The sequence below is a fragment of the Pomacea canaliculata genome, linkage group LG2 (genome assembly GCF_003073045.1).
Source record: "Pomacea canaliculata isolate SZHN2017 linkage group LG2, ASM307304v1, whole genome shotgun sequence".
Taxonomy (NCBI): Eukaryota; Metazoa; Mollusca; class Gastropoda; order Architaenioglossa; family Ampullariidae; genus Pomacea; species Pomacea canaliculata.
The window spans coordinates 2466588-2491747 of record NC_037591.1 but is presented as its reverse complement, the minus strand read 5'-3'; the positions used below and the strand labels follow the sequence as shown (position 1 = coordinate 2491747).

At 45.7% G+C, this 25160-nt stretch overlaps 3 protein-coding genes across 5 annotated transcripts; 1 reads left to right on the top strand and 2 right to left on the bottom strand.

Moving 5' to 3' along the window:
- Positions 1-95: 95 nt before the first annotated feature.
- On the bottom strand, positions 96-6052 carry LOC112557296 (myogenesis-regulating glycosidase-like). 3 transcript variants are annotated; one of them, XM_025227062.1, is made up of 7 exons: positions 5949-6052; positions 3968-4425; positions 3257-3393; positions 2181-3083; positions 1741-1993; positions 1146-1386; positions 96-814 (listed from the first exon to the last, which is right to left on the bottom strand). In XM_025227062.1, exons 4-7 carry the CDS (start codon positions 3034-3036, stop codon positions 443-445), a joined length of 1722 nt encoding a protein of 573 aa, XP_025082847.1. In that variant the 5' UTR covers positions 3037-3083; positions 3257-3393; positions 3968-4425; positions 5949-6052; the 3' UTR covers positions 96-442. The 3 variants fall into 3 exon arrangements, with proteins under 3 accessions (XP_025082847.1, XP_025082846.1, XP_025082848.1); XM_025227061.1 differs by having other exon boundaries at positions 5922-5994; XM_025227063.1 differs by lacking the exon at positions 5949-6052 and adding an exon at positions 4805-4869.
- A 1887-nt stretch (positions 6053-7939) lies between these two features.
- Positions 7940-11585, top strand: LOC112557295 (myogenesis-regulating glycosidase-like). Its single transcript, XM_025227060.1, has 7 exons — positions 7940-8092; positions 8212-8333; positions 8857-9720; positions 9862-10111; positions 10340-10601; positions 10762-11171; positions 11458-11585. Exons 1-7 carry the CDS (start codon positions 7953-7955, stop codon positions 11510-11512), a joined length of 2103 nt encoding a protein of 700 aa, XP_025082845.1. The 5' UTR covers positions 7940-7952; the 3' UTR covers positions 11513-11585.
- An 854-nt stretch (positions 11586-12439) lies between these two features.
- LOC112557294 (adenylate cyclase, germination specific-like) lies at positions 12440-24010 on the bottom strand. The gene is given in 13 exon segments (XM_025227059.1): positions 12440-12948; positions 13370-13461; positions 15122-15220; positions 15710-15884; positions 16086-16147; positions 16150-16366; positions 16624-16936; positions 17324-17511; positions 18466-18609; positions 19629-19829; positions 20156-20616; positions 21600-21969; positions 23740-24010. Coding segments are annotated over 11 exon segments (1935 nt in total). The 5' UTR covers positions 20504-20616; positions 21600-21969; positions 23740-24010; the 3' UTR covers positions 12440-12852.
- Between the last annotated feature and the right edge of the window lie 1150 nt (positions 24011-25160).

Below are 25160 nucleotides of genomic sequence, written 5' to 3'. Positions count from 1 at the left end.
ATTGAAAGAAATAATCAAGTAGTGTAGTTAGACATTAGAAAGTCAGTCAAGATGATTGACAGACAAACTAAATATAAAAAGTAAAAATATATATATTCCTTACACAATATTTTTTACTATAGTTCAGTTGTGAATATGACCTCGTGACATTATGTTAGTTGATATGATAATTAAGCTGCAATTAAATGAAAACTGAATCGCTGTGGATTGAGTTCACTGATTGAGCGAATCAGTCGCATGGATTTAAAAATAAGACAGCGTGACTGGCGGACAGAAGGCTTTGTGTGGACAGAAAGATACGGGCGTACAATCTTTCTATGTCATTATTACAAAAAAATCTCACCGGAAACCACAATTAATGTGTGAATCATGTGATCTTATTATGCTCTGAGGGGTGTATCAAGTCCACATCTCTCACTGACGCTCAAAGAAAGGCAGTTCATCAAGAGCAGCTGGGTGTCCCTGAGCCATCGCGGTCCCCTGTAGTGACCCCGCGCATCCTGTCCGCCCAGCTTCCTGTGGGAAGGTAGATGTCGCGCGAGCGGGCTCCCTCTTCCAAGACCGGTGCCACCAGAAGGTTGTCCCCCAAGAGAAACTGCGTATCTATTGTCCAGGTCACGTGATCTGTAGGCGCGATCCACCACAAGGGTCTGACGATAGGAGCTCCAGTTCTCGTGGATTCTCGCGCCAGCGAAATGATGACGTCAGAATAGTTCATGTGAAGATAAACGAACTTTCGACATATCCGGAGGACATGAGGGTCGTATATCCAGGGACCCGTTGAGAATTGCAGGAATGGCAGAAAGGTGTTGGCCTGCGACATGAAACACGACAGAATTTCAGACTCAGATCTTGTCGGGCTTCTGGCGCCATCATGCAGAACACTGCCTCGAAAAGCAGATTTCTGTATTTGATACAAATTAAATATTAACCAGCCTGCTAGAGCTACTACCAAATATAATTCTTATCTGTTAATTCCAAACACTGAAGAACAAATGCGGGAAACTTTAGTAACGGCGTCAAACTGAAAATTGTGGGTCCGCAGCTACAAGTAAAGTAAATTTAATTTCTGGCAAGCGAGTGTCAGAGCAAAGCACTGGATATGACCACCACCATTACACCGCCATTACACCACCATTACAAACCTGCAGCCAGCGAATAAAAAGTTCCGGGTTGTCCTTTAAGGATTTGTCGTTGCCACCTATCATGTCCGCCTGGACAAACGGGTAGCCGATAACCCCGAATGTCAGAGCCGTTGGAATGAGTGTCCGCAGACCCAGCTTCCTGCCCCAGCTGCTACGGCGATCGAGCATGCGCGTCATGACCGGAAGATCTTGGGTCCGGAAGCCGACCCGCACCTCCTGCGCGCGCAGCACGGGATCGGCCCTGGACAAAAAGATCAGTAGGTCATGAACTTGTATCTTTAAGGCACATTTGTGGTGCAGGTCGGAAAGGCGCTTGCCCTTTATTGCGAATCGCAAAGAACACAAAGAAGAACAGACAAACCATTTTCCTCAACAATCAAAAATGTCGGTGTTTTGGATTGAGAAGGAGAAATACGATGTTCTTCAATGATTGAGGTTTCTGGCCAAATTTCATTGGAGGCACAACATGATAATACACAATGAAGTGAGCAAACTCATTACTAGACTCACATAAAGTGAGAGAGAGAGAGAGTAAAGGGACGGGTAGCGAGAAGGAAACAAAGTACATGCACACTGAAAAAGACAAGAAACTCACCTGAGTGCCATGTCCACATAGTACCTGGCGTACTGATCAGGGTAGTCCAGAAGATTCTTGGTTCTGTGTTGCTCTGTGAGCCACGTGGCCTCCCCGTAGTCAAACTTGAAGGAAGTCACATTGTAGGCCTGTTGGAGGAAGCGGGTGGCCTCCAGGTACCAGGTCACGGCGTCCGGGTTGGTGACGTCCAGCAGATACGCGCTCTCCCAGGGGTGGCGCCAGTGACTCACGGCTGGAGCATCCCCGCTCTTACCTGTTGGCAGTGAAAACACAGGTAAAACTGTTCTCTAAACCCTTGTGCTCATTTCTTGCATCCTAGATGTCTTAAGTTCACTTTACAAGCCAACGAGCAGATTCTGTGACAGCTTGAATGAACAGATCAAGATAAAGACATTATTTTTTTGTATCCCTACACCAACTAAGAAAAAGCAGTGCAGTACCTTTAACAAGATATCCCTTCCTGTGTCCTTCCGCTGCGGCTTTTGAATCGAGATCAAAGAAGGGGTGAACCCACACCGTGACCTTCATCCCCAGGTCCGACAACTGGGTTATCATGCCCTTTGGGTCTGGAAACCGAGTTCGGTTGAAGTCCAGGTCTCCGTACCGTGGGGTCCAGTTATCGTCGATCTCCAGCTGGGAATACGGGAATCCGTTCTGCCGGATCGCTCTCGCATAGTCCAGAACCTTCGTCTGATCCACATTTTTCTTAAACATCGCCCACGTGGACCAGATCGGTGCTCGAAAAAGCTGCAAATTGGGAATGTCACTTGGTTTCGCCAGATGCTTGCTTGCCAGGTGCTGGTGAGTGAGTTTGATGTCGGGCCCTTGACAAATCTCGTACCGCAGAAATGGCGGATTATCCGGGTTCCTGGAGTAGGGAAAGTCGTGGCACTTGGCAACGAAGCACATCGTTTGACTTCCTTTTTCATTGAAACTTAAAAAGAGCGGCACCTCAGGATACACAAAAAGGCCAAAACCGTTGGAGGACACGAACAGCCGCTCGATGACAGAGCCGTAGCCATTGACGACACCGGAGGAGAAATAGGAAGTGACGTATGGCTGCAAGGGCTGCTGGATGTCGTTCATGGGCCAGGACTGCTGATCGTACTCGAACCCCCCATACCAGTGTCCATGGCGCAAGCTGTAACAGTCGCGGAGTGGCGTTTGACAGGAGTTCGTCGTCCACAAGACATCGTAGCAGGCTACGTCACTTCCGGTTGCCGCCCGACCATCAGCAGCTTCCCAGGATTCAGCAGGCATCGCCGTGACCCTGAGCTCTAGCGAGGAGTTCCACATGTAGTGCAGACTGTTGTCTGTAAGGCTTTGAGATTCATGCACTTTGCCTGCATGACAGACGTAGTATAGAGTCACATAGTATGTAGACATAGAGTATGTAGTAATATATAATGGAGTCATATAGTATGGAGTCTGACAATCTTTGTCACATCACAAGTACGCTCATGGTTGTCCAACACTCGTCAGACAAAATTAATTAAAACACAACAAGAGCTCTTACTGGCAGGATGGATGTCCACACCCAGGCTACCAATGTTCGTGATCTTTCCTTTATCGTTCGTAACTGTTACTTCCGGCGAGTTGCTCGTCCGCTTGATGGTGACAGTCACGTGCTGACCCACATTCCACGACCTCGACCTGTAAATAAAACAATTCATTCAATTTCTATGATGCTATGAAAAGTATTTTTCTAAAACAGACTAGAAGAACCTCATTTACCATCGTTGGATCCTTTGTGAAGAGACACTGAATAAACTATAAATTTTAAGTAATTAATGCGATATCTCAGTAATTAACATCTAACTCGATCTGCTTCACGAGCTTGAACAACCTTCACTTTTGTCTATTTTTCGCGAGACATCGTTATTCTCAATAGTCAGGTTTACTGCAGGCACAGGAAGAGGAGAAAAATCCAGCTTTCTTGACGGAAGTAGAAAAGCGTGAAATATTCGTGTCATACAGAAAAAGCTGGAGAAACCATTCGAGTGTTTCAAAAGAATCTAAAAGTATGAACGGTCAAATAAAGTTTTGAAATGCAAGAGCTGAATTTAATTTTTTAAAACTAAAACTACACTAATCTGATATTTTGAATGTTTTGATGGCAAGATGACAGACAAAAGGAGAATGAAAGAGAGGAATGGATAAAGAGACAGAGGTAAAGAAATGCAGAGAGGGAGAGAGCGACTGTGCTGAGGTCACGAACTTTGCTTACAGGACAAACAGAGACGGTATGTCCAACTCGGAGAAGGGGTCCAGGTAAGACAGCCTTTTCACCACAGTAAACGATGACCAAGACGATGATGGAAGCGATGAGTCGACGATAATTCACTCTCACCTGCGGCATCTTGGTAATTGGGAATACCACCCTCCACACCTGGTCCTGTCTTCATACGACCTCCACTGTCTGCGTTCTTTTCTTGAAAGTTTCGCTGCCTCCGTTTCCTTTGATGTTTCTACGAGTTTTTAACTTTATTTGCTTTCTTTTTGTCTGTCTTTATCTCTTCATCTTCACTATCGTTCTTTAGCTGCTTCCAGGAGTTCTTAGTTTTCGTGTGTTGTCTTTTCCTCACATCTCCCACCTTCTTGGATTGTCCAACTTCTTTGTATACTCTTTGTATACTCTTTGGGTTCTCGGCTGATGTCAGTTGAAAATGTCAGCGGCATGTCGGTCTGTAACAGAGCAAGATGGGGCAATATTGGGTTCTGCACAAGAGATGAGAATAAGGTGGATGACGGGGTGGAAGACGGGGTGGGTTGGGTACTACTTCAAACACGACTGACAGTGACAGTTGTAGCAGCTTTTGCTTCTGTCTTCCTCTACCTCGACATTAAAGAGTTTTTATTCTCCTTTTTATTCAAAATTATAGGAAGAAAGAGTTGAACAAAATTTAGACTTTCAGAAAATGTTTCAATGATTTTGATGACAGAAATGTTGTATGGGGGTGCGCTGTAAGTACATTTCTACCCACAGCACCGCGCGGACACACCCACACACACACATACACACACATAAAACACTTTGAATTTGTGAAGCTTTGTAAAAGTTTACCATAAAACTCGAAGTACTTTAGATGACGATAACAAGCCCAAGTTGACTGTCATATAACTGTCATGATGCTCTGTACACCAGTCTCCACCCCACATGTTGTCGCGTCCACAATGACGGTGACAACCACTAACCGTCCACCCGCTTGTAGTAAGTGCGCTGTCGTGCAGTCCTACCTCATGAACACGATCGTAAAGAATTGTTACTGCTACTTTATTATTCAGGCTTCTGTCATAACCTCTGACCCCTGTAGATACTGCTGGCAGTTGTAGACTGTGTGTTTGTACACGTGCATATATAACTGCATGCTGGGACGGAGTGCACGCAGCTGTGGTACATGTGTGTCTGTCAGTGCGACTTTGTTTGGTCAGAGAGAATTTTGTGTTGAGTTTGTAACTACTCGATGTTCTAAGGAATTCCTGCGCTAAAATATTATATTAGTCACGGCAACAATACTCGATTACTTATTTACTGGTCTGTAGATTACGAAACTACCAAAATATCGTCCCTTAACTTTTTTTTTCGCAATTGGAGAGCCTAGTGAAGGAGACCATACTGTTCTCAGTGCCACCCTCATGTCCCCGCGGTCCCCATCTCTCCCTTACCCTCCCCAGTCCTCCATGGAGTTGTCTCCATTTCCGATAACTGAGTCTACAAGGAGAGAAAGTCGCTGCCCCATGCGGGTATCGACCCGGACACCAGGTGCTCTAACCACCCCGCCATCTGATTTTCCTACATCAGGAGAGAAGTTTGTGTATTCTGGGACGAGCCAGGATCGAGCTGATGTCGAGCTGACATTTTCTCTACAGTGTACACTGATGTCGAGCTGACATTCTCTCTACAGTGACCTCAAGCCACCTCTACCACTGAGCTCGTGAAGCTCGTGAGTCGAGACGACGATTACGTGAGCTTTCAAAGTGTTTACTGTTTACTGGCAGACATGAGAACCCGGATACACTGTCAGGGTCACGGACATAATTATTGTCATCTCACACAAGGTTTTCACGACCTGCAACTGTCACCAGGGTAGAGTTGACACAATAATACCGGCACAGAACACTTGACAACAGACAGAACAACGAGTGTAAAACCGGGAAAAGAAAAAGAAATCATGGCTTACCACACCTGACTTTCTCTCGACATTTACCTGTGTATACTGTCTGGCGTCGCAGGGCAGGTGTGTCGATCGGCGGGCTGTGTGATCTATTTATATCCTGAAGGTAATGCTGTTGCAGTTCAGTGAGCTGGAAAAAGGTCGACAGTCATGACCTTTGACCAAGTCCTTGTTATATCGCACTTTTCTGGGTCTTTGTTATATCGAATTTTACTGAGTATTTGTTATGTCTCACGGGGTTCACCGACGTGTGTAGGAGGACTGCTGTCTGTCTGCCGAGACCAACGCTTAGCCTCTTGCGAAGTTCTCCGCTGTTAGTCTCGGCGAGCCGTAACAAAGAATGTGACTAAACCGGAAGCTTTCTACACACCAGTCTCGTTCTAGTAGTTAACTAGAAAAAATCGTCTGCAAGCAATCCATCAAGTTGGTGGTAACATGTTAGTTTATTTTAATATCTCAGTGTCATGGCTGACAATTGCATGTTGGGTCCCTTTGAGGGTTTTTTCCTCGCTACTACCCGCTGGCTGTGTGTGTGTTTGCGGGGTACTGTGATGTTTTTACCTGTGTACCATTAAACTTAGTACTAATGTGTCACTTGTCCGATTTACCTTTGTCATGCTGTCTGGGATTCATTATTCTTCACATTCGTTTGCACCGCAGCATCAAACTTTTTTCAGTCTTAGACTGTGTTATTCATTACACTACCGTTACTGCGTGTGATAGCATCTTTTTTTAATTATAACCTTAAAATACTTTCTCTTTCTCACTTACCTGAAATTTCATTGGCAGAGGATTGTGAAAAGAGAGAAAGTTAACTGAGTATTTTGAAGCTCCTCAGAAAAGCCACACCCACCCATACTCTGCTCACTAGAAGATGAAATAGTTGTAAAGTTTTGTACGGTTTTATCACTCTATGAAAAAAATAATCAAAGCTCCTTTCTTTGTTTTGTTCTCTAGACAACTCACGGATAGTTCAAAAACGCTAGGCGACGACGGATGCGACGACATGACTCGATAACACAACGACAACATAGACGACAGACTGCAGGATGAAGAGAGTTGTCTCTGGTAGAATACAAAAGGTTCTTATCTCACAATATGAGAAACCAACATACGGACAGAATGTACTTATAAGGCCACAGAAATACATTTTCTGACAGATTTCTGTTTGGACAGTCAGTGCAGGACACAGGGACAGAGGCAACACAAACAAGGTGAGCAGGTGGTGAGAATGTCAGTAAGTCAGTTTAAAGTTGATGTGTGGTACATGAAAACAGATCTTAAATAAGTGAACAGGCTTTCGCTTAGTTTTCTTTTCTTTTGTTTTCTTGCTTCTCACGAACCATCACATTCATCTGCATGACACTGAGGCTCGTTCGTCGTGCGGCGAGCGATAGATGGACTACATGGAAAAATATTTTTGTTAAAACCGTAGTTAATGTATGTGTTGATATTTTGTCAGCTTTTTGAATAAGTGTAACTGAAAAAGAGCCGAGTAACAGTAAAATTTTTAAGTCTAGAGAGTTCAGGGGAAGTAAATGTAGGTAAACAACCGTTTGCATCAAGATCATCTCCCTTGATATATTATCGATGTTTGTGTGTTTTCTTGCGATGTAGTGTTCTGCTGCTTTTAAAAATAGTTTGAGAGAAATACTGGGAGAGAAAAAGATCTACGAAAACTGAGAAAATAAAATTTGTTGTCATATATAGGAGTAACGAATGTTTGAGTCTTCATTTTACCAGTCACATGACATTCTACAGATTTGTTTGTTTCATCCTCATTTAAACAATCAAGACTTATTGGCGTGTTGACTGTTTTGTTGTTTTTTTGACATCTTTCAGTGACTTAACAACTTCTTTCTTGGCTGTGTTCTTGTTTATACACCAAAGTGATTTACTGATTTATCTGTTGTTTTTATTTAAACATTCACGCTGCCTGTTTAATAATTTCCTTCTTATGTTTTCCATGACATTATTTTGTATTTCTTGATGTTATCACGTGACCTAGCAAACGTTTAGTCCAGGTACAACCCCGAGATGACTCGACATCATGCAGGCCCTTTGTCCATCTTTCTCGTTGTGTCCACTGCAGCTGTCATCATCAGCCTCGTCGGTGTCTTCATTCTTAAAAGTCCATTCCAGCCTGACCACGTGATCGTGTCGAGGAGAGAAGTGATGTGAGTACAAGACTGCTGCACCAGTCCTAGACACCTTGTTATTTCGTGTTCTGCTAAAATGTTTTGTTTCATGTCTGCTCAGCTTGAGATGCTTGAACTATCATCGCAAACGTTTTCAGCTCGCAGGCCATTGGAAGCTTGCTGTCGCTAGAGATCTCCGACCGCGTCTACCTGACCCTCAGGTCAGCTGCAGGGGACGTTACCAACGTCGGCAGTCTTGCAAACAACCTCACCTTGCTGGGTAAGAAAAACATTCTCAATCATAGTAGTAATCATCATCATCATTGATAAGAGCATATGAGACCATAGTCACGCACACTAGCCAGTTGGGTCCCCAGTGGCGCAGTGGTACTTCCGCCATCTAACGCCAAAGGGGAGGCAAGACGGTGATGGAAAGAGATGGGCGCCACCCTCAAAAAAAAAAAAAACTGGCCTGGAGATAAGTGCGGTCTCTAATGTGGTATTCACTCCCAAATTACAAGGTATGAGATAAGTTTAATCATCTTATCTTGTAGGGGTTTTTTTTCCATTCTTATTACAGCAGCAGAAGCATCCAGGAAGTAGCAGTGTCGATGTTGTCGTTTTTTTATTTATTTATTTTTTTTTTTTGGATGAAACCGTTTAACAAAATATTGACACTATTGACAAAACTGTCAGCACCCAACTCGTGTCCACATCCTTGTAGTGCCTCACGACGATGTTGTCTTCAGCTCCATGGGATGTTGTTAACCTTCATTCTGCCTTATTCTTCCCGTCGTCTCCAGGACAAGCCAGAGCGTGTGAGGACGGCAGCGGTTCGGACATCTGCTACGAGTGGCCGGAGGACAAGGAACTGCGCATCCGAAGCCAAGACAACTCCAGCAGTGACGTGCACTGCTATGACGTCACGTGGACGGCTCAACGGTGCGCCACGCAGGAGCTGCTGGACTGCTACGACCTGTCCCGCGGATACTGGTTCGGCGGTTTTCAAGACGTGAACCAGTTCTGGCCCATGAACCGTATCCAGCAGAAGATGGCGCCCTACGTCACCGGTGACACGTGGGCGGGCCAGTACGGTGACGTCATCGAACGCCTTTTTGTTTCGTCCACTGGCTTCGGGATTTTCATCTACCCAGACGTGCCTTTATTCCTGAGTTTCAACGAGAATGGCGACAAGAGGATCTGCCTGGCAGCCAAGTACACCCAGTACCCGTACTCCAACAAGAAGAACTCGCTACCCGTCCTGCGCTACGAGATCTGCCAGGGCTCTGACGTCAAGGCTGCGCACGGTCACATGACCTCCAGACATGTGCCAAAGCCACGTGACATTCCCAGCGAGGACTTGTTTGGGGGCGCCATCTGGTCAACGTGGGCCATGTACAAGGGGGACGTGACCCAGGCGAAGGTTCTGGAATATGCCCGAGCCATTCAGAACGCTGGCTTGCCGTACACTCAGCTGGAGATCGATGACAGGTGGACACCGACGTACGGAGACTTGGACTTCGACAGAACAAAGTTCCCAGACCCTAAAGGCATGATAAGCACCCTGACCCAGCAGGGTTTCCGGGTATCCGTGTGGATGCACCCCTTTTTCAACATTGATTCCAGTGCCGGGCAATATGGCGCACGTCAGGGATACTTCATTAGAGGTCAGTAGACTTCCTGTTTCATTTTATCACGGTCAGTACACCTCGTCTGAGGGTCAACATACTTCACATCTAGTACCTGAAGAAACAAGATTTAAAGAAATCTCTTTGTATTTATATAGTAACCCTATACTTATGTGTCAGGTTTGGACAGTCGTTTGCCCGCGTTGGTCTCCTGGTGGAGGGGCGACGCCTCGTTTCTGCTGGATGCGACCAACCCCGAGGCGGTGGAGTGGTACCTCAACAAGACCCGCTTCCTGCACGACGCCTACAACGTCACTTCCTTCAAGTACGACGCCGGCGAGACCAACTGGCTGCCCAACGTCCACTCGTCCGCCGGTGACCTGTCTCACCCCGATGACTATGGGAGGCACTATGCCCTCATGGCCGTCAGGTAGACTTTGAGAAATGTCTTTGAGATTTATTCTCATGAATAAGCTTTATTATTTTCTGCTCTAAGGGCTGTTTCACATCCAAAATAGCATGAAGCGTTAATAATGAATAATTAATTCCTGATAATAATGATAAAGAGAAGAAGTATTTCTTTGATCATTATCGATGACAGGTTTGCTTATTAGCGGCTATTTTATTTGTTCGTCTCTTGTCTCCATCTTGCTCGCAGGTCTGACCCTGACCTCCGGTCGCAGGAAGTGCGTGTTGGGTTCCGTTCCCAGGACCTACCAATCATGTTCCGGATGCTGGACCGTCAGACCAACTGGGGCTACAACCGCGCCCTCAAGACCGTCATCCCCTGCGCCCTCACCTTCGGGATCATCGGCTACCCGTTCGTCCTGCCGGACATGATCGGCGGCAACGGCTACAACGAGGGCTGCATCGACTGCACCGAGTACGCCGAGCCAGAGCTCTTCATCAGATGGTTGCAGGTAACCAACCTTCAGGTGATCCTAAGCTGTTTAGCTACATGCGGGTACAGGTGTTGCCAAGCAACTGTATGAACATGACTGTTGTAGACATTTGTCAGACATGATCGGCTGACCACTAACTGAAGATCCTTCTGTCCTTGTTTCGGGTGCTCCACGGTAGGTGAACACCTTCCTACCCTTCATCCAGTTCTCCACAGGACCGTGGGTCTACAACGATACTGTGATTGGAATTTGCCGAAAACTGATGAACCTGCGAAGTAAATACACTGACGTCATCAAGGCGCTCGCGCGAGAGTCCACGAGAACGGGTGCACCAATCGTACGACCGCTGTGGTGGATCGCCCCCGAGGACGAGGCTGCCTTGACAACAGACTCGCAGTTCCTCCTGGGTGACGACCTCCTGGTGGCGCCAGTGCTGGAGAAGGGGGCTAGGTCACGTGATATTTATCTGCCTACTGGAAGCTGGAAGGATGAGCTGCGCGGAGGAATACATCAAGGTCCAACATGGCTTCGAGACTACTCAGCAGACATCGACGAGCTGCCCTACTTTCAGCGAACCTTCGAGAACCAGTAAGGAAATGGATTCTCTTATGATCACATTCAGTCTAATAAAATGTCCTACAAAGATAAACAAATAAACAAGTCCAAGTTGCAAAGAAATATGCATCTGTTTGGAGATTCCTGATGATGATGATGAATGATGATGATGATGATGATGATTCTTTGTTATTATTGCCTCGCGTTGATGACAGGTGATAATTAGTTTGTAGGTAGATAATCCTTGGGGTTGTGTTTTTTCGAACAAGAGAACAACGGGTCGCATTGTTTTACAAGGCAATCTCTGATTTCTCTGCAGATTGTCGACATCTTCGGCGCCTCAAAACAGAACAGGAGACTCGCTGGTCGGGTAGATCGCGTTACAGACGACAGATCGCGTTACCGAGTGGAAGGCCGCTGTTACTGCTACAAGTCTCCACTCTGCTGAATTCTCTTGTTTCGTGATGACCTCCATTTTGTGATGGAACACAAATATCAGTTCTTTGTTAATAATAAATAACAAGGGTTCGGTGAAAAATAAATTAATGAATTTGTTTTCGTTTGTTTTTCCATATCGAAACAGGTTTGCGTCAGAGAGTGTGTGCGTGTGTCTGTGTGTGTGTGTGTGTATGTGCGCGCGTGCATGATGCCTTTACTTAATGCTACCGGCAACTACTTTATATCACCAATAAATAGGTCAAGCAGCTGGAGTCAACATCGACAGATAACAGAGTCAATAATCAGAACTAGTCCTTGAATGAGGACGCCAGCGCCATGTCAGCCACTGGCAATGTTTGCAGATAGGAGGAATGTATGGTGATGTCTAACGAGAACATCGGTGGGGAGAGGTGGGGTGAGGAGGGTGAGGAGGGTGAGTGCGAGGACGACAGACCTGGTTCTCCCCGAGAGAGCGGCTAACCGAGTGTCTACAGCTCCGGCGTCTGAAGCCAAGACACGCACACCAGGCGGTTCGATACCCGCATGGCACCGCACACTTCCCCAGTGGATCCCGCTGTTGAATGAGTACCTGTAGCCTGACACTCTACAGAACTGGGGGATAGTGAGGGGACACCGCTCCACCACACACACACACTGGTCAAGAAAAAGTTTTTATCCAACACCTTACTTCCCAAAGATCAAAAGGTTACGAGATTACCTTGACCTTTTGACTACATTGGATAACTGCATCTACTTTGGAATTTTCTTAGCGGTTTTTTTTTACTGCCTGCCATGGATTTGAGAGAGTATCAAGTGCTGTATAGTTCAAACTTCATCGTATCAACAACACATTCACACACAAATGCGTGAACTCGCTCTACTGGATCACATATTTACAAACATGTTCCTCACATGTTGCGTGGGTGTAAACAACTGGCAAACATAAACAGCACATTGTCAATGCCAGTTACTTCAACTGTCTTGTGCTCTTCATCTTGTCAGCTTGTTTGCTTGCTTGGCTTGACACGTGGGTATGTTGAGGACACATCTTGGGTTGGTATAGGGTAGGATAGGCGGGTTGTTGTTGGCTGGCTGGTCGGTTCTGGCGGGAAAGTGCTTCCACCTACAGGTGGCTTCGCACTATAAAAGTCTTGGAATTAATCATGGAGAGGTCATCGAGTTCATGGCAAAGTTCAACAGTTTGAACCTCGACCATCTATAGTTCTGTGGCTTCTGCCCAAGTCCAGTGAGAAAACTTCACACTGCATCAGTTGTGTCATCCAATGCTCACAGGGTTGTTGACCTTTACATGTCCACCGCGCAATGGATATTGTGAAGAAAGAAGCCAAAATGTCTCCATCGAGCCTTTGCCCTGAATGATGCAAACAACATTCAACTCGTCAGTGTCATTGTCCATGAAGGCAACCTTCTCAGGTAACTAACAACAATTAGTATTTTACATCGCAAAAATACAGTGAGATGAATGTGACTTCAGCTAAATAACACATTTAATTATTTATATTTGTGAACTTTAATATTTACAGTCGATAAAATTTGTGTAAATCTTAATAAAGTTTACTTCTTCTTAATTATGTTTGGTTTCTCCATCCCCTTCGCCAAATTCATATTAAACCTACTTTTCTTCTTTTTTTTTATTTTGAGACATGCATGACATTTCCAACATGATTAACTTTGTATTTTTTTCGCATTCAATCTTTGCAGTCCTCGATTCCCTAGACGACCATTTGCAGAATTCAATTTCTGTGTATTTATACTCGAAATGCCCGCCATACCTTCACTTCTATGTTTCCTCTTTTCTGTAGATTAAAGCCGCCGAAGATCAGGAGGAGGTCGTGAGAAGTGCTGCTCACCTGAATCTTCATCGCTGTTTGGGACAGAAGTAGGAAACACGTGACATAGCTACCTGTCCATTTTTACACCTTGGCATGGCTGGTATGCAATATCTGGTCTTGTTGGTCTCACAGACTGACAGACTAACTATTCGTGCCTCAAATCGACTAACGTGCATGAGATGCAGGATTTGAACCCTGGAGCTCTCTCCAAGAATTTTGACAAAGGTCATGATCCCCGAGACGCTACAAAGACAGGTTTGTTGCTATGGCAACGCTTTATTAGCGGATGGTCAAAGCTCTGGCATTAACTATGGTCTTGAGTGATGTCAGAAATTGGAATGTAAGTCAATCAACATGTACATTTCTAGGAAAATAGAATCGTTTAGTCATTATACCAACAAACTGATGACCACCATGTTTCTGTTAACTTGTTTGCACCTTTGAGGTTAATTTTATGTTTGATTAATAAGTTTAGAGTTTGAGAATATTTATCCTCTCTCAAGAAGCAAAGAATATTGACTGTGTTAAAATACTTCTATCATCGACTACATCGTTTCTGGGTTTTTAATCTCTTTGCAATTTTGTAAAGAACGCAAAGAAATTCTTTCCTTTGTGAACTCAGAAAAAATTCGATATCTTTAATTTTTCAATGTTTTAAAGGTAAGCACTTTGTTGTGAAGAAGGATGCATCCTTACAAAGCATTCATCTGCAGCATCAGAATAATTCTTTAAGACAACATTTCTTTCAAAGAAAAGAAATCCAGGTAATGTAAAGCTCGGTTATGTCTACACATTCTGAAGGTTGTTATTATTCTTGTAATTAAAGCAAATCATTAATTTGTTTCTGACAGCCAGAAAAGACTTTGGAATGTTCCTGTTGACCACATCCTGTCCATTTGTAAGAGTGGAAGACTAGAGGAAGGGAACAAAATAAAAAGACAGGAGAAGATGAATGAGTCGGATGTGTGTGTTTGTGTTATAAGAAATGTTTGCGATCAACTGAAGAGAAAACTCCTGCCACACCCGCTTTTGTATCGGTTGCATTATTCAGGAGTGAATAATGGGCAGCGTGAAGACTTTGTCAGCTTCATTACCTGATAGCAACCTCAGATTCTCGCAATTAAACAGGGTTTCTGGTTACAAAGTTTCGTTTTCTGTTTGATTTTCCTGGCAAAGCTCAAAGTATATTTTTGCGATCTGCTCTTTACCAACATTTGCACGCCGCCAGTGTCCGGTGCCTCAGAAATTGTTTATAATCTTAGAAGATCCGACACCAGCTGAACAGCCACATCGGTTGTGGTTTGAATGGCATCTATGACGGGTGGATGTACTCTATGTCCTCTAAATACTCTACCATGTCTTCTTGCGACTCCTGACTTTAATGTGATGTTCTTGTTTTGAAATTGTCCTTCAAATGGATCAGTCTTCCACTAGAACCTTTAGTAGTACCCACGACAAACACAAAGAACGTAAGCCCTCGTCGTATTCTCATTCTACCTGTCCTTCGTGCATTAAAATCGTAAAATTAGCTTTAAAAAAGTAATTTTACTTTTCTTCATCAAACACTAGAATAAAGATCCAGTAGAGTTTGTTGCACTCATTCGCTAACACCGACAGTAAAAGTACGGGAATGATTTGTTATAATATATATGAACAAATTAGAGTTGAAAGCATTGTGCAGACGACACAAACCTTGTCCGGTGGACTCCATGCGGGAGGCGGTGTTGACGGTGTCGCCGAAGAGACAGTAGCGCGGCATCTTGGTGCCCACCACCCCAGCAACCACGGGACCTGAAGCACGAGTGATCAGACTCCTTCACCATCAAGTTTGTCACTTCTGTTTTCACCTGTTCTGTCAGTCCGTCTCACTGTTGTCAGCATCAACCCAGCATGTCAGGCGGGGATAATCCAGGGTTTAAAACACGGGTGTCCGAACCCAAACACGCGACGGTTCACTTCCCGAGTGGAGCAGAGGACTTCATTTAGTCAACTCAGGTGTCGCGAGAGGGTCGGGTAGGGTAAAGAAGCGAAGGATAGATGGGCACCGCCCTCACAATTCTGGTATGTTTGTCAGTATGTCTGCTTATTACTTTATTCATCTCTATTCCAAAACACGTGATAGTAACAACCAGCCACAACACACTGAGAACACAAACACAAAGACGAGTAACCACACACGCACGAAACAAAACAAGAATTAATGGCAACAACTTCTGCTGGAAGACTACAGCTTCAGGCACACCTGTGTAAACACCAGCAACAACGACACTGGCCGCACACCTGAATGGAAGCCGATGCGGAGCCGGAGCGGTTCCTGCGGCAGGTGAGTGATGTGGAAGCTGGTGACGGCGGCCATGAGTTCCAGAGCCATGAGGGCGATCTCACTGCAGTGCTTGTGGTCGTTGCGCTGGGGGAGACCGCTCACCACCATGTAGGCATCACCAATCGTCTCCACCTGCAGGACACGTGAGCCACACCCAGACAGGTGCAACACGAGCAAGACAACTGTCCAAACTACTACCGTCTGTTTTAATCTGACGGTCACACAGAACTCGTTACTCGTCACACAATCACAAGTCACTCTCGATGAGTCAATAACAACTAACGACTGACTCACGAGTCGGCAACGACTGACGACTCAGTGAGTGTGACTCACCTTGTACACGTCGTACATGTCCAGACACCTGTCGAAGAAGGCGTACAGATGGTTGAGAAGTCGACCACCTGTAGAGGCGAGCTCCGTGACGACAGGTCGGTGAAGCCGACGATGTCGCTGAAGTAGACGGTGGCCTCGTCGAAGTGCTCGGCGTTGACGGTGCGGTTCATCTTCAGCTGCTGCGCCACGGCCCGCGGCAACATCTGGTACAGCAGCGTGTCCGACCGCTGCTTCTCCACGATCAGCTGCTGCGACTTCTTTGAGGCGTCGCACGCGTACCTCTGCGCATGCGTCAATGTTCAGGTAACAGCGCCTTAGTCTTGACTTGGTTGTAACGCTCGACATTTAAGTCTTGGTCTCTGACTTTGTCTTTACACCTCCCTAGCGTGGACTCTGTCGTAATCGGAAGTTCTTGATGGTGTATAGTTTTGGAGGAAGAATAAACGACTAACTGTTGTGTTGTAAGTGATGGTGGAAAAGGGATGGAAAGACAGGCGAAAAAAGAATAAATGGAATTATTGACAAAAAGTGTTCGTACCTGGATTGATGTGGTTAAGTTGTGCATCAGGTAGACGAGGACAGGAGTAAGAACGACGATGATTCCAAAAACGATGACGGCGACGACAATGTGGGTGTAGCCGTTGTCGATGGCGCGCCCCACCTGGTCAGACAGGTGTTCTCGCATGACTACCTTGAGGGAACTGAGTGCATCCAGGTACTCAAACATCACCACCCGGTAGCGAACCCCTTCCTCCCTGGAGCCGTTGGCGTAGAAGTTGGTTCTCCACAGCTTGCGGTAAGCTTCCACCTGCTCGAAGACTGCGGCGTTCTTGTCCCTCGTGGCCACGTAACTGGGGCAGGAGTCAATTGTCAACGGATATCCACCCGTAAGAACTGAGTATCCTCTATGGTGTCAGACATGCAGGTGGGCAAATACACACATGCACTCAAGCACGCACCCATGTATCTTTATTCTTCTTCGCGCAAACATGAGTATACTCGGGTACAGAGTCCTAATCTTCCCTCCCTCTCTCTGTCACACACACGCACACAAGCAGACATGCAAACACTCTGGAATGTAGAAGCACACCTCCAACGATTTTCTACCCTCCCTAGACTGTAGGTCGTCAAACTATTTTTAAGATAATTGTTCTCAATTATCATCGTCAGCGCCATATGTTCCTCCCAAGACCTCAGAAATCAATGTTGAGGAGAACAATCAGCTGTTTGTGTCCTACCTGTCTTTACTGAATGTTGAGCAGATCTGAAAAGCCTTTATTTCCTCCTGAGCGAGGAAATTGCTTTCAACCAGTCGAAGAAAGTCGTCTTCTTGCAGGCGGCCGTCCTCGAAGAAGGAGATGGCGAATGAGAGAGAAATGCCCGCCGACTCCTTGGCTTTGATGATGGTCTTGTAGGCCAGGAAATCCTGACAAAGCAAGTGTTCACCGCGCGCGCACACATCCGTTTCCCCCTCACACACACCAGCACGCGCACACATAGATGTATATAATATATACACAGAGTACAGGTGTGTGTCCGCGCGTGCAGACAGACAAGCGGACAGGTGAGCTGCTGGATGAAGGAAGGATGTGTATCAATGGACGCATTTCTAATCATGTGATTCACAAAGACAAAGAAATTATCACGGACACGTGTCAGATGTAGTGAATATGTCAGACATATCAGATTTCCTAACTCGTAAACCAATGTCAGACTTATATAATTATTTTAGTGACAGAAGACACGTGTACTGACAAAGTGATAGACTTAACCATCTTGCTAGCAAAACATCATATTTATGTCTGAAAATGGAAAAACAATCTACCTATGTACAGTGTTTTTTAAAGATTGTGAAGGATATGTACAACTTAGATATCAGATCATATCAAGTAATACGTTATTGTGTGAGTCATTGTGAAAGCCATACTCTGAGCTATTAATAGAAACACACATGGTAGAAGCTGGGATGTCCTCCCTACTTCTGTCTGCTCTTTTCTCTCTCTCTCACTTCTGATCATTTCTACCTCTACGTCTACTCTTGTCTCTCCTTGTGTACTGAACGAATGAGTTGTAAAATGAAGGGTGTTACTGGATGATTTGTATTGGGTGTTACTGGATGATATGTATTGCACGCCATGCATGTTTGTACAGTCTGCTCACTAAATAACAAAAATCAGAGGCAGACAGGAAAAGTCGGGACATCCGCAGATAGGAAGATAGAGAAGAAGGGATAAACAAGTGTGTCTAGATGTGTCACCACCCTGACAGCAAACTACACAGCCATGTCTACATGTGTCACCACCCTGACAGCAAGCTAGACCATGTCTACATGTGTCACCACCCTGACAGCAAGCTACACAGCCATGTCTACGTGTGTCACCTGCCACAGCACCCCAAGGCTGAGGTCGTTGCCGAAGGTCATGAGGTACTGGATGCAGCAGTCGTTGATGGAGCTGTAGAAGGCCACCTCCTCGTGTGTGGTGTAGTTGGTCCCCACCTTCTGTCTGTGCTGGCGTATGGAAGCCTGGAAACCAGCGCCTCGTGATCAACATGTACACTTTGATGTGTCTCAAATAAAATTTCTGAATAAGCTTGAGTGTACACACATGCAAACAGACAATTGTTTACCTGCCTAAATGTAATAACAGGGAAACAGCATACCGAACAGCAGGGAAGATGAAAACGGAGGGGGGGGGCTGCTTGTTGATGTTTACGTGAAACAGTAAATACAAATTTCACAATTTTGAGTTTAGTTGACTGAGCAATGTTATCAGCCATGTTGAGGCTTTACAGATGGCCCTTGGTCACGTGGAGGGCGTTGAACTCGAGGTTAAACATCTCCATTTGCTCTCCAATGACCGAGATAACAATTGTTAATGACTCGATTTGCCGGGTGGAGAGTTCTGGTGAACGTGGACATCGATTTGTTAGCGGATTCCACAGGTTCTGTGTTTCCCTCTGCTATCCATCTGTCATCTGTCCAAAACTCTACCAGGGACTCATGTTGGGGTGAGAGCACTCGGGGTTTGTGCTTCGCTCTGGTGACCATGACAATGATGTAAGTTTATTAATAGCTTAGTAAATGACAAGAGTAAACTGTGTTCACCCGACACAATGAACGCTGTTGGATTCTAAAGAGAGGAAGGACAGGGTAGGGTGGGTGCGTTCTCTAGACATGTTGAACCACTTGCAGAGCTTCAGCCACAAGGCAATGCGGATTTATCCTTTAGCCTTTAAGATCCATACCCTCTGATACTAGTTTGGGCGGACCGAAATAACCAATAAACAAACAAACAAACAAACGTCGAATGTTTTAGGAATGTCGGTGAGGTACTGGCTGGAAAGATGGAACGATCTGTCGCTGCTGCACTAAGTCGCTTGACGTCGTTTTCTAAAAGACCACACACACCAAACACACACACCCCAACACACACACACACCAAGACACACACACACACCAACACACACACACACACACACACACCAACACACACTCACACACACACACAGGTGTATGGGGTAGCGGGGAGGGCATCGTCTCACCTGCAGCTGCAGTCTGTCTGGAATGCTGCAGTCGCTGGGCCAGTCCGACAGGCGGGCGACGGCGGCGTCTGTCCGCGCGAAGGTGGTGTTGAGGGCGCTGATGTTGACGGTCTCCATGGCAAACACGAACTCCGCGCGTTCCACCTGAACGGCGTGGATCAGGTCGCCGATGATGTGCGCCGTCAGGATCTGCTCTCGCACCTGGTGAGCGGCACAGGCAGGTAACACAACGAGAGGACAGGTGTCCCGCCACTTAGTCGCTCGGTTAGAATATTTAATCACAAAGTTCATTAATCAGCATCATCTCTTCCTTCCTTGAATTTCGTTTGTTCATTTTGTTATTTTTTGTTCTTCTTTCTTTTTACTCGGCTAACTACTTGTTTACAATGTGTTTGGCAAGTGTGTGTGTGTGTTGTTTTTAAGCTCGCCAAAATCATTTAGATGACACCAGCAATAAAAGTAGCAACAACAGACTAAAAAAAAAAAAAATCAAAAACAAGAAAAGAGAATTCAAAATAATTGCATACCCTGGCGAGTTCATGTGACGTGGCCACGTTGAGTGTCAGCCAGTAGGCCGCAAGCGACAGCAGCAACACCAGCGGCAGCAGCACCAACCCTAGCGCGCGCAGCATCTGCATGCTCTTTCCGCGTGACGTCACCGGATCTGCGTAACAGTGCCCGTAGCGCATGCGCACCAGCGTGACATCGTCAGGCGATGCCTCCTCATCGCCGGGGCTACAACTCCAGTCGGAAGTTACGACGACTTTTGATTGCGCGCCATCCTCAGGACACTGATCGCCAGCGATGTCGTCACCATCAGCAACATCGATGCACTCGTCGTTGATGTCAAGAGACGGATTGTTGAAGAAGTGCATCTCGGAGGCGAGCTTAACGCCTGCACGCAAACATCACAAGGCTTTGCTGTGTCTGCGACTGAGAAACTGTCGCTGTGGTCGTCAACCCGAGGGGGTCGCACCCGAGACGATACCTGTGGAGATGAACACAGTCCAGCTCAGAGGCTACAGTCCGTACCTGCAGGTGCGCACACTGTCTGCTTTCGATACCCGTATGACGAACCGCTGAGCCAGCTGTGGAAGTGGGTAGCTGACTCCTCAGAGTTTGGGGAGCGTCAGGTATAAAGAGAAAGATACGGGTACCGCCCTCACAAAAGGATGACCCCGAGCCCCGGCGTCCATGTCATCTTACTCTTCAACCGCAGACACGAGGACTACTGTTACCTTTTCATTTTAGTTGTCCTGTTTTCGTGCTTTGCTACGTACATTAAATATATTTTTATTTACTTCTTTGTTAATTTAATCAGTTATTTTACTCTTGTTATCAAGACTTCCTTTCTCCTCCCTTCTAGACTTTTCTGTCCATTAACCTGTAGCCAGCAACTCCACTTCCCTCTAAATACATACTTTGTTGTTTGTTTTCGAATGCTGTCTCAGAGAAATATACACTTAGCAAATTCATTAAAATAATTAATCATAACCTTTAATTAGTACAGGAAACAGTTAAATAAGGACAGCATCAGAGAAAAATAAAAAATAGACATGATCAGTCAGTGGTGTAGGAACCTGAGGATAGATATTTAGGAGGGAAGAATGTGAACGTCGTTCACTGTCAGCCATGGAGCTTGCCCCTCCTCCTCCTCCCAAAGCCGAGCATATTCCTACACCGCTGTCAGTCCGATATTTATTTCTACACACGATTAAATGCCAACAAAGAAAACTCAAGTCCCTCTCTTACCTCTGACCTTTCACACTTGAAAAAGCCGACAAATAATCTGACTAAACAATTTTACCTATTTTTGTTAATAATAACACAACGTACAATAAATCTGGCACTTTAAAAAACACAGGTAGGTAGCAATGGTAGCCATCTTTTCAGCTAGAGAACATTGTCATGGTGGGATCCACCCTGATTTCTACTCAGCTTCTGTTTTGTCTTAATCACAAAAGGTCTTACCAGATCGACGACAAGCATCCAGGTCCTCTGCCCTGTGACGACAAGCAGGACTGCAGCAGGAGGGCACAGACAACTCTCCAGCACTCGTCTGCTCACAACAACTGTCAAACAGCTTCACCCAACGTCCTCCGAGACTGACGTCACGCCACGGCGAAGAGTCGTTAACGACAATTCCCCCACCCGCCCTCCCCCAGGCGCCGTGACGCAGAGCGCGAGCGACGGTTGTCAGCGCCACCTACCCCACTTCTCCGGCTGCTGCTGCTGCCGCTGCTGATGATGATGGCGATGTCCTGTCGTCAGGTGGCGGGTTGCGGTGGTTGAGATCATTGCGGTCGTCGGTGTCGGCTGCCAGACACTCTTCGCCGACAGCCTGAAAAATTCAAGAGGCCAACGGTTTGATGGTCTGCCAGCCACCGAGAGATGGGTGGGTGGGTCCACTCCATCAAGTTGACAACTTCTGATGTCACTCTTTACACACCGGGTACTTTGTGTGAGTGTAGGGTGGTGGTGGTGGTGGTGGTGGTGGTGGTGGTGGTGGGCTGTCGTTTGTAGTGAGTACCTGCTTAAATGTCACTTGTATGTGCTGTTTGTCTGTCACTTGTATGTCCTGAGTATTCACTTGGCTGTCACTTGTATGTACTGAGTATTCACTTGGCTGTCACTTGTATGTACTGACTATTCACTTGGCTGTCACTTGCATACCCTGAGTATTCACTTGACTGTCACTTGTATACATTCAGTAACTGTGCATTGAGATCACTGCATGATATATCGAGTATATGTACTTATAAACTGGACAGTCAGTAAGACTTGCTGACTGGCTGGCTGTGTGACATGTCTCCTGTGGAAGTGGAATGGCTGTACATTACATATCTCTCCTCTGTGAGTTAATGTATCAGCAAATAAATAAACAAAAACAAACATTTCCTTCTAACCAAAAAGTCGATTATCACCAATCCGCGAATTAGCTAAAGTCCGGATTTGACTCATGGGTGGACAATGTTCTCACCTTGACAATCAATCAACCAAGCAGCTGTCGGGTGAACTTGTAATTACAGACCGTGTAGAAGCTAATAAAAACAAAACCTAGGTTCATTCATTCTAATCCTTCTCTCCATTAGAACCCACGGCGGAAGTCGCCAAAGGTAATGTCACAGTTAGTTTGTTCAAAGCTTCCTTTGGTACTCGAGGCGACCAAAGCTGCTGGCGACATAGTAACGAGCTTTCTACCGGTGTTGACTATAAACTGTTTATTTGGTTGACCTTTGTGCTCCTAACCCTGCAGTGAGAGGACTGAGGGAAAGAAGTGTGTTCAAACTATCACCAAGCATCTCGATCTCTGGCACCTGCAAAGTCCTTCAGTTCCTCAGGTTTCTTTTTTCTGTGTTTCTAAATCCTAAAATTTCCTTTTTTAATCCACAAAGCACGGAAACACCAAACACAAATCACGTGTAAGATGATAACTGCCGTTCGTGGTCTAGTAGTTCTTCCTTAACCTTTTTCTTGAGCAGCAGATTATATTGTCAGAACTAATTTGTATTGAAAACCTTTGCCTCAATAATATTCAAATTCTCAGAGCAAGTCGCTCGCCAAAGACTAAATCTTGGATGATGTAGGGGGGACTGCTGCTGCCTAGCAACACTTTAATTCTGCTGTTCCCAGTCAAGGCCAGGAGAGGTTTTGCTGTGAAGCACACCCTGCATTTTGTCCCTGATGTTTCCTTTGTGCCAGTCGGCCGTGATTATTCCATGGTCCAGAGATTGAAATCATTTGTAGGGTGTCTGGGATATGATGAACAGGCCACTGTAGTGCTGTTTGCACTGGGATCAAAACACGCACGTAAAGCCGGTACCCGGGGTAGCACCGCGGGTAGGCGTGGCTTCAGCAGGTGCAAGCAGGAAGGCAGAGCAGACAACTCATTACCGAGTGATAAACAGGTGTGGTGTCAATGGCTAATGAGTGGAATTAAACTGGGCTGGCGGTGTCCGGCCACACATCCTTCCCCTGAGTACACATACACATCCAGTCATCAATGCGGCTAGCACGATGTATAAAACATACACATATACATCACGTGCTAAATATATTCATATGGCTAACATGCTAAAGATATATCATCTACACTTTTGTTCAGACATACATATACTGTATCTAGGATGCTGCAGGTGTCCTCCAGTGCCACTGAGCCTGGTTGAAGGCCACAACGATGATGCACTAATAGTTGATTATTATCGGTGAGTAGCGGTTTTGAGCGATGTGACATCGTTGATGCTGATGTTGATGCTGGGGGTCACTGCAGCAACATTGGGAGCAGACTAGTGCAACACCTAGTCTTTGATTGATTGGTTGATGGTGAGTCCGAATGCTTTGAATGCCTCAGAACATCTGTCGAGCATCAGCTGATGGTCCTCGTTCCTGTCGTCAGCAAAAAGGGTTTCTGTATGAGTTTGTGGATGCACTTTGACCTGGCATTCAGACGGTATGGTATGTAAACACCCTCATATCGTATGTAAACATCCTTATGTCGTATGTAAACACCCTCATATCGTATGTAAACATCCTCATATCGTATGTAAACATCCTCACGCATGATTTGCCAAGCATCATCAAAGCCTGTCATTCCTTCCCTCCAAACAAATGATTGTTTCCAGGGTTTGCGACACAAAGCTTTTCCCCTTTCCCACCATCGAAAGATGTACTTTCCGAAGCGATTTCAACAAGGTCTGAATCAATGTCCATTGGCAAGTTTATTGTTAGGCAATGTTTGTGGACGGGAGAGAGCGGGGACCTGCTATTTTTAGCTGGGGCCGCTTGCATGGCGACACTAGCTGAGTGCTCAGCGCCTAGCAGTCAGCTAATGCTTAGTGTGGACTGTATTATAAGCAAGTTCAGCTGACTGATAACCGTGACTGTGGACCCCACTGTCTAATCTCTTGCTGTCATTAGAGGGGTTGCTTGGCACCACTCTCCTATCCCTCCCCTCCACGAATCTCTCCTCTCTTCCCCCAATCTGGCATTGCAAGTAGCGGGCCAGCCTCCTCAACAGCCATACTTGACTTAGTAGGCATCTGTCATCGACTCATAAACATTGTTTAGTGATTTATTTGTTTAGTCCTTCGTGTGACCTCCGCTTTTACTCGGAAGCTGACGTGAACGTGATGCTCAACGAACACCTCACGAGAGCCTGCTGAACTTTGCCGACCCTGATCTACCTGATCTGTTTCGCCCTCGACGGAAAGGTTATTTTCCAATGTTTTCTAACGGTGCAGATTTTTTGCTGCAAACCCACCATTTCTCATGTGATGATTCGCTCATGTAGATTGAGAAAATCGTTGGGATTGCCGCCAGACGTTTGTAATCTCCATAAAGACTGGCCTCTGCTGCTTCACCATTAATCAATCGTCAACATTCCACTACCGTCAGTATTATTATTATTGAACTGTAAAGGCTTTTTAACAAATTACTACTTTAAAGCCTGTGTGAAGAAAGATCTTGTGAAACCGGTTTTCTTAACATGAAGATTTTTGTTTTATATATATGCTATCTCTGTAAGGATTTGTT

Coding starts and splice junctions, on each gene's coding strand:
- LOC112557295 (XM_025227060.1), top strand. CDS start 7,953: ATGACTCGACATCATGCAGGCCCTTTGTCCATCTTTCTCGTTGTGTCC. Junction 10,112..10,339: donor TATGCCCTCATGGCCGTCAG/GTAGACTTTGAG, acceptor TCTTGCTCGCAG/GTCTGACCCTGACCTCCGGT. Junction 10,602..10,761: donor TCTTCATCAGATGGTTGCAG/GTAACCAACCTT, acceptor GCTCCACGGTAG/GTGAACACCTTCCTACCCTT.
- LOC112557296 (XM_025227062.1), bottom strand. CDS start 3,036: ATGTGGAACTCCTCGCTAGAGCTCAGGGTCACGGCGATGCCTGCTGAA. Junction 1,994..2,180: donor GAAGGGATATCTTGTTAAAG/GTACTGCACTGC, acceptor CACTGCCAACAG/GTAAGAGCGGGGATGCTCCA. Junction 1,387..1,740: donor TATGTGGACATGGCACTCAG/GTGAGTTTCTTG, acceptor CTTTTTGTCCAG/GGCCGATCCCGTGCTGCGCG.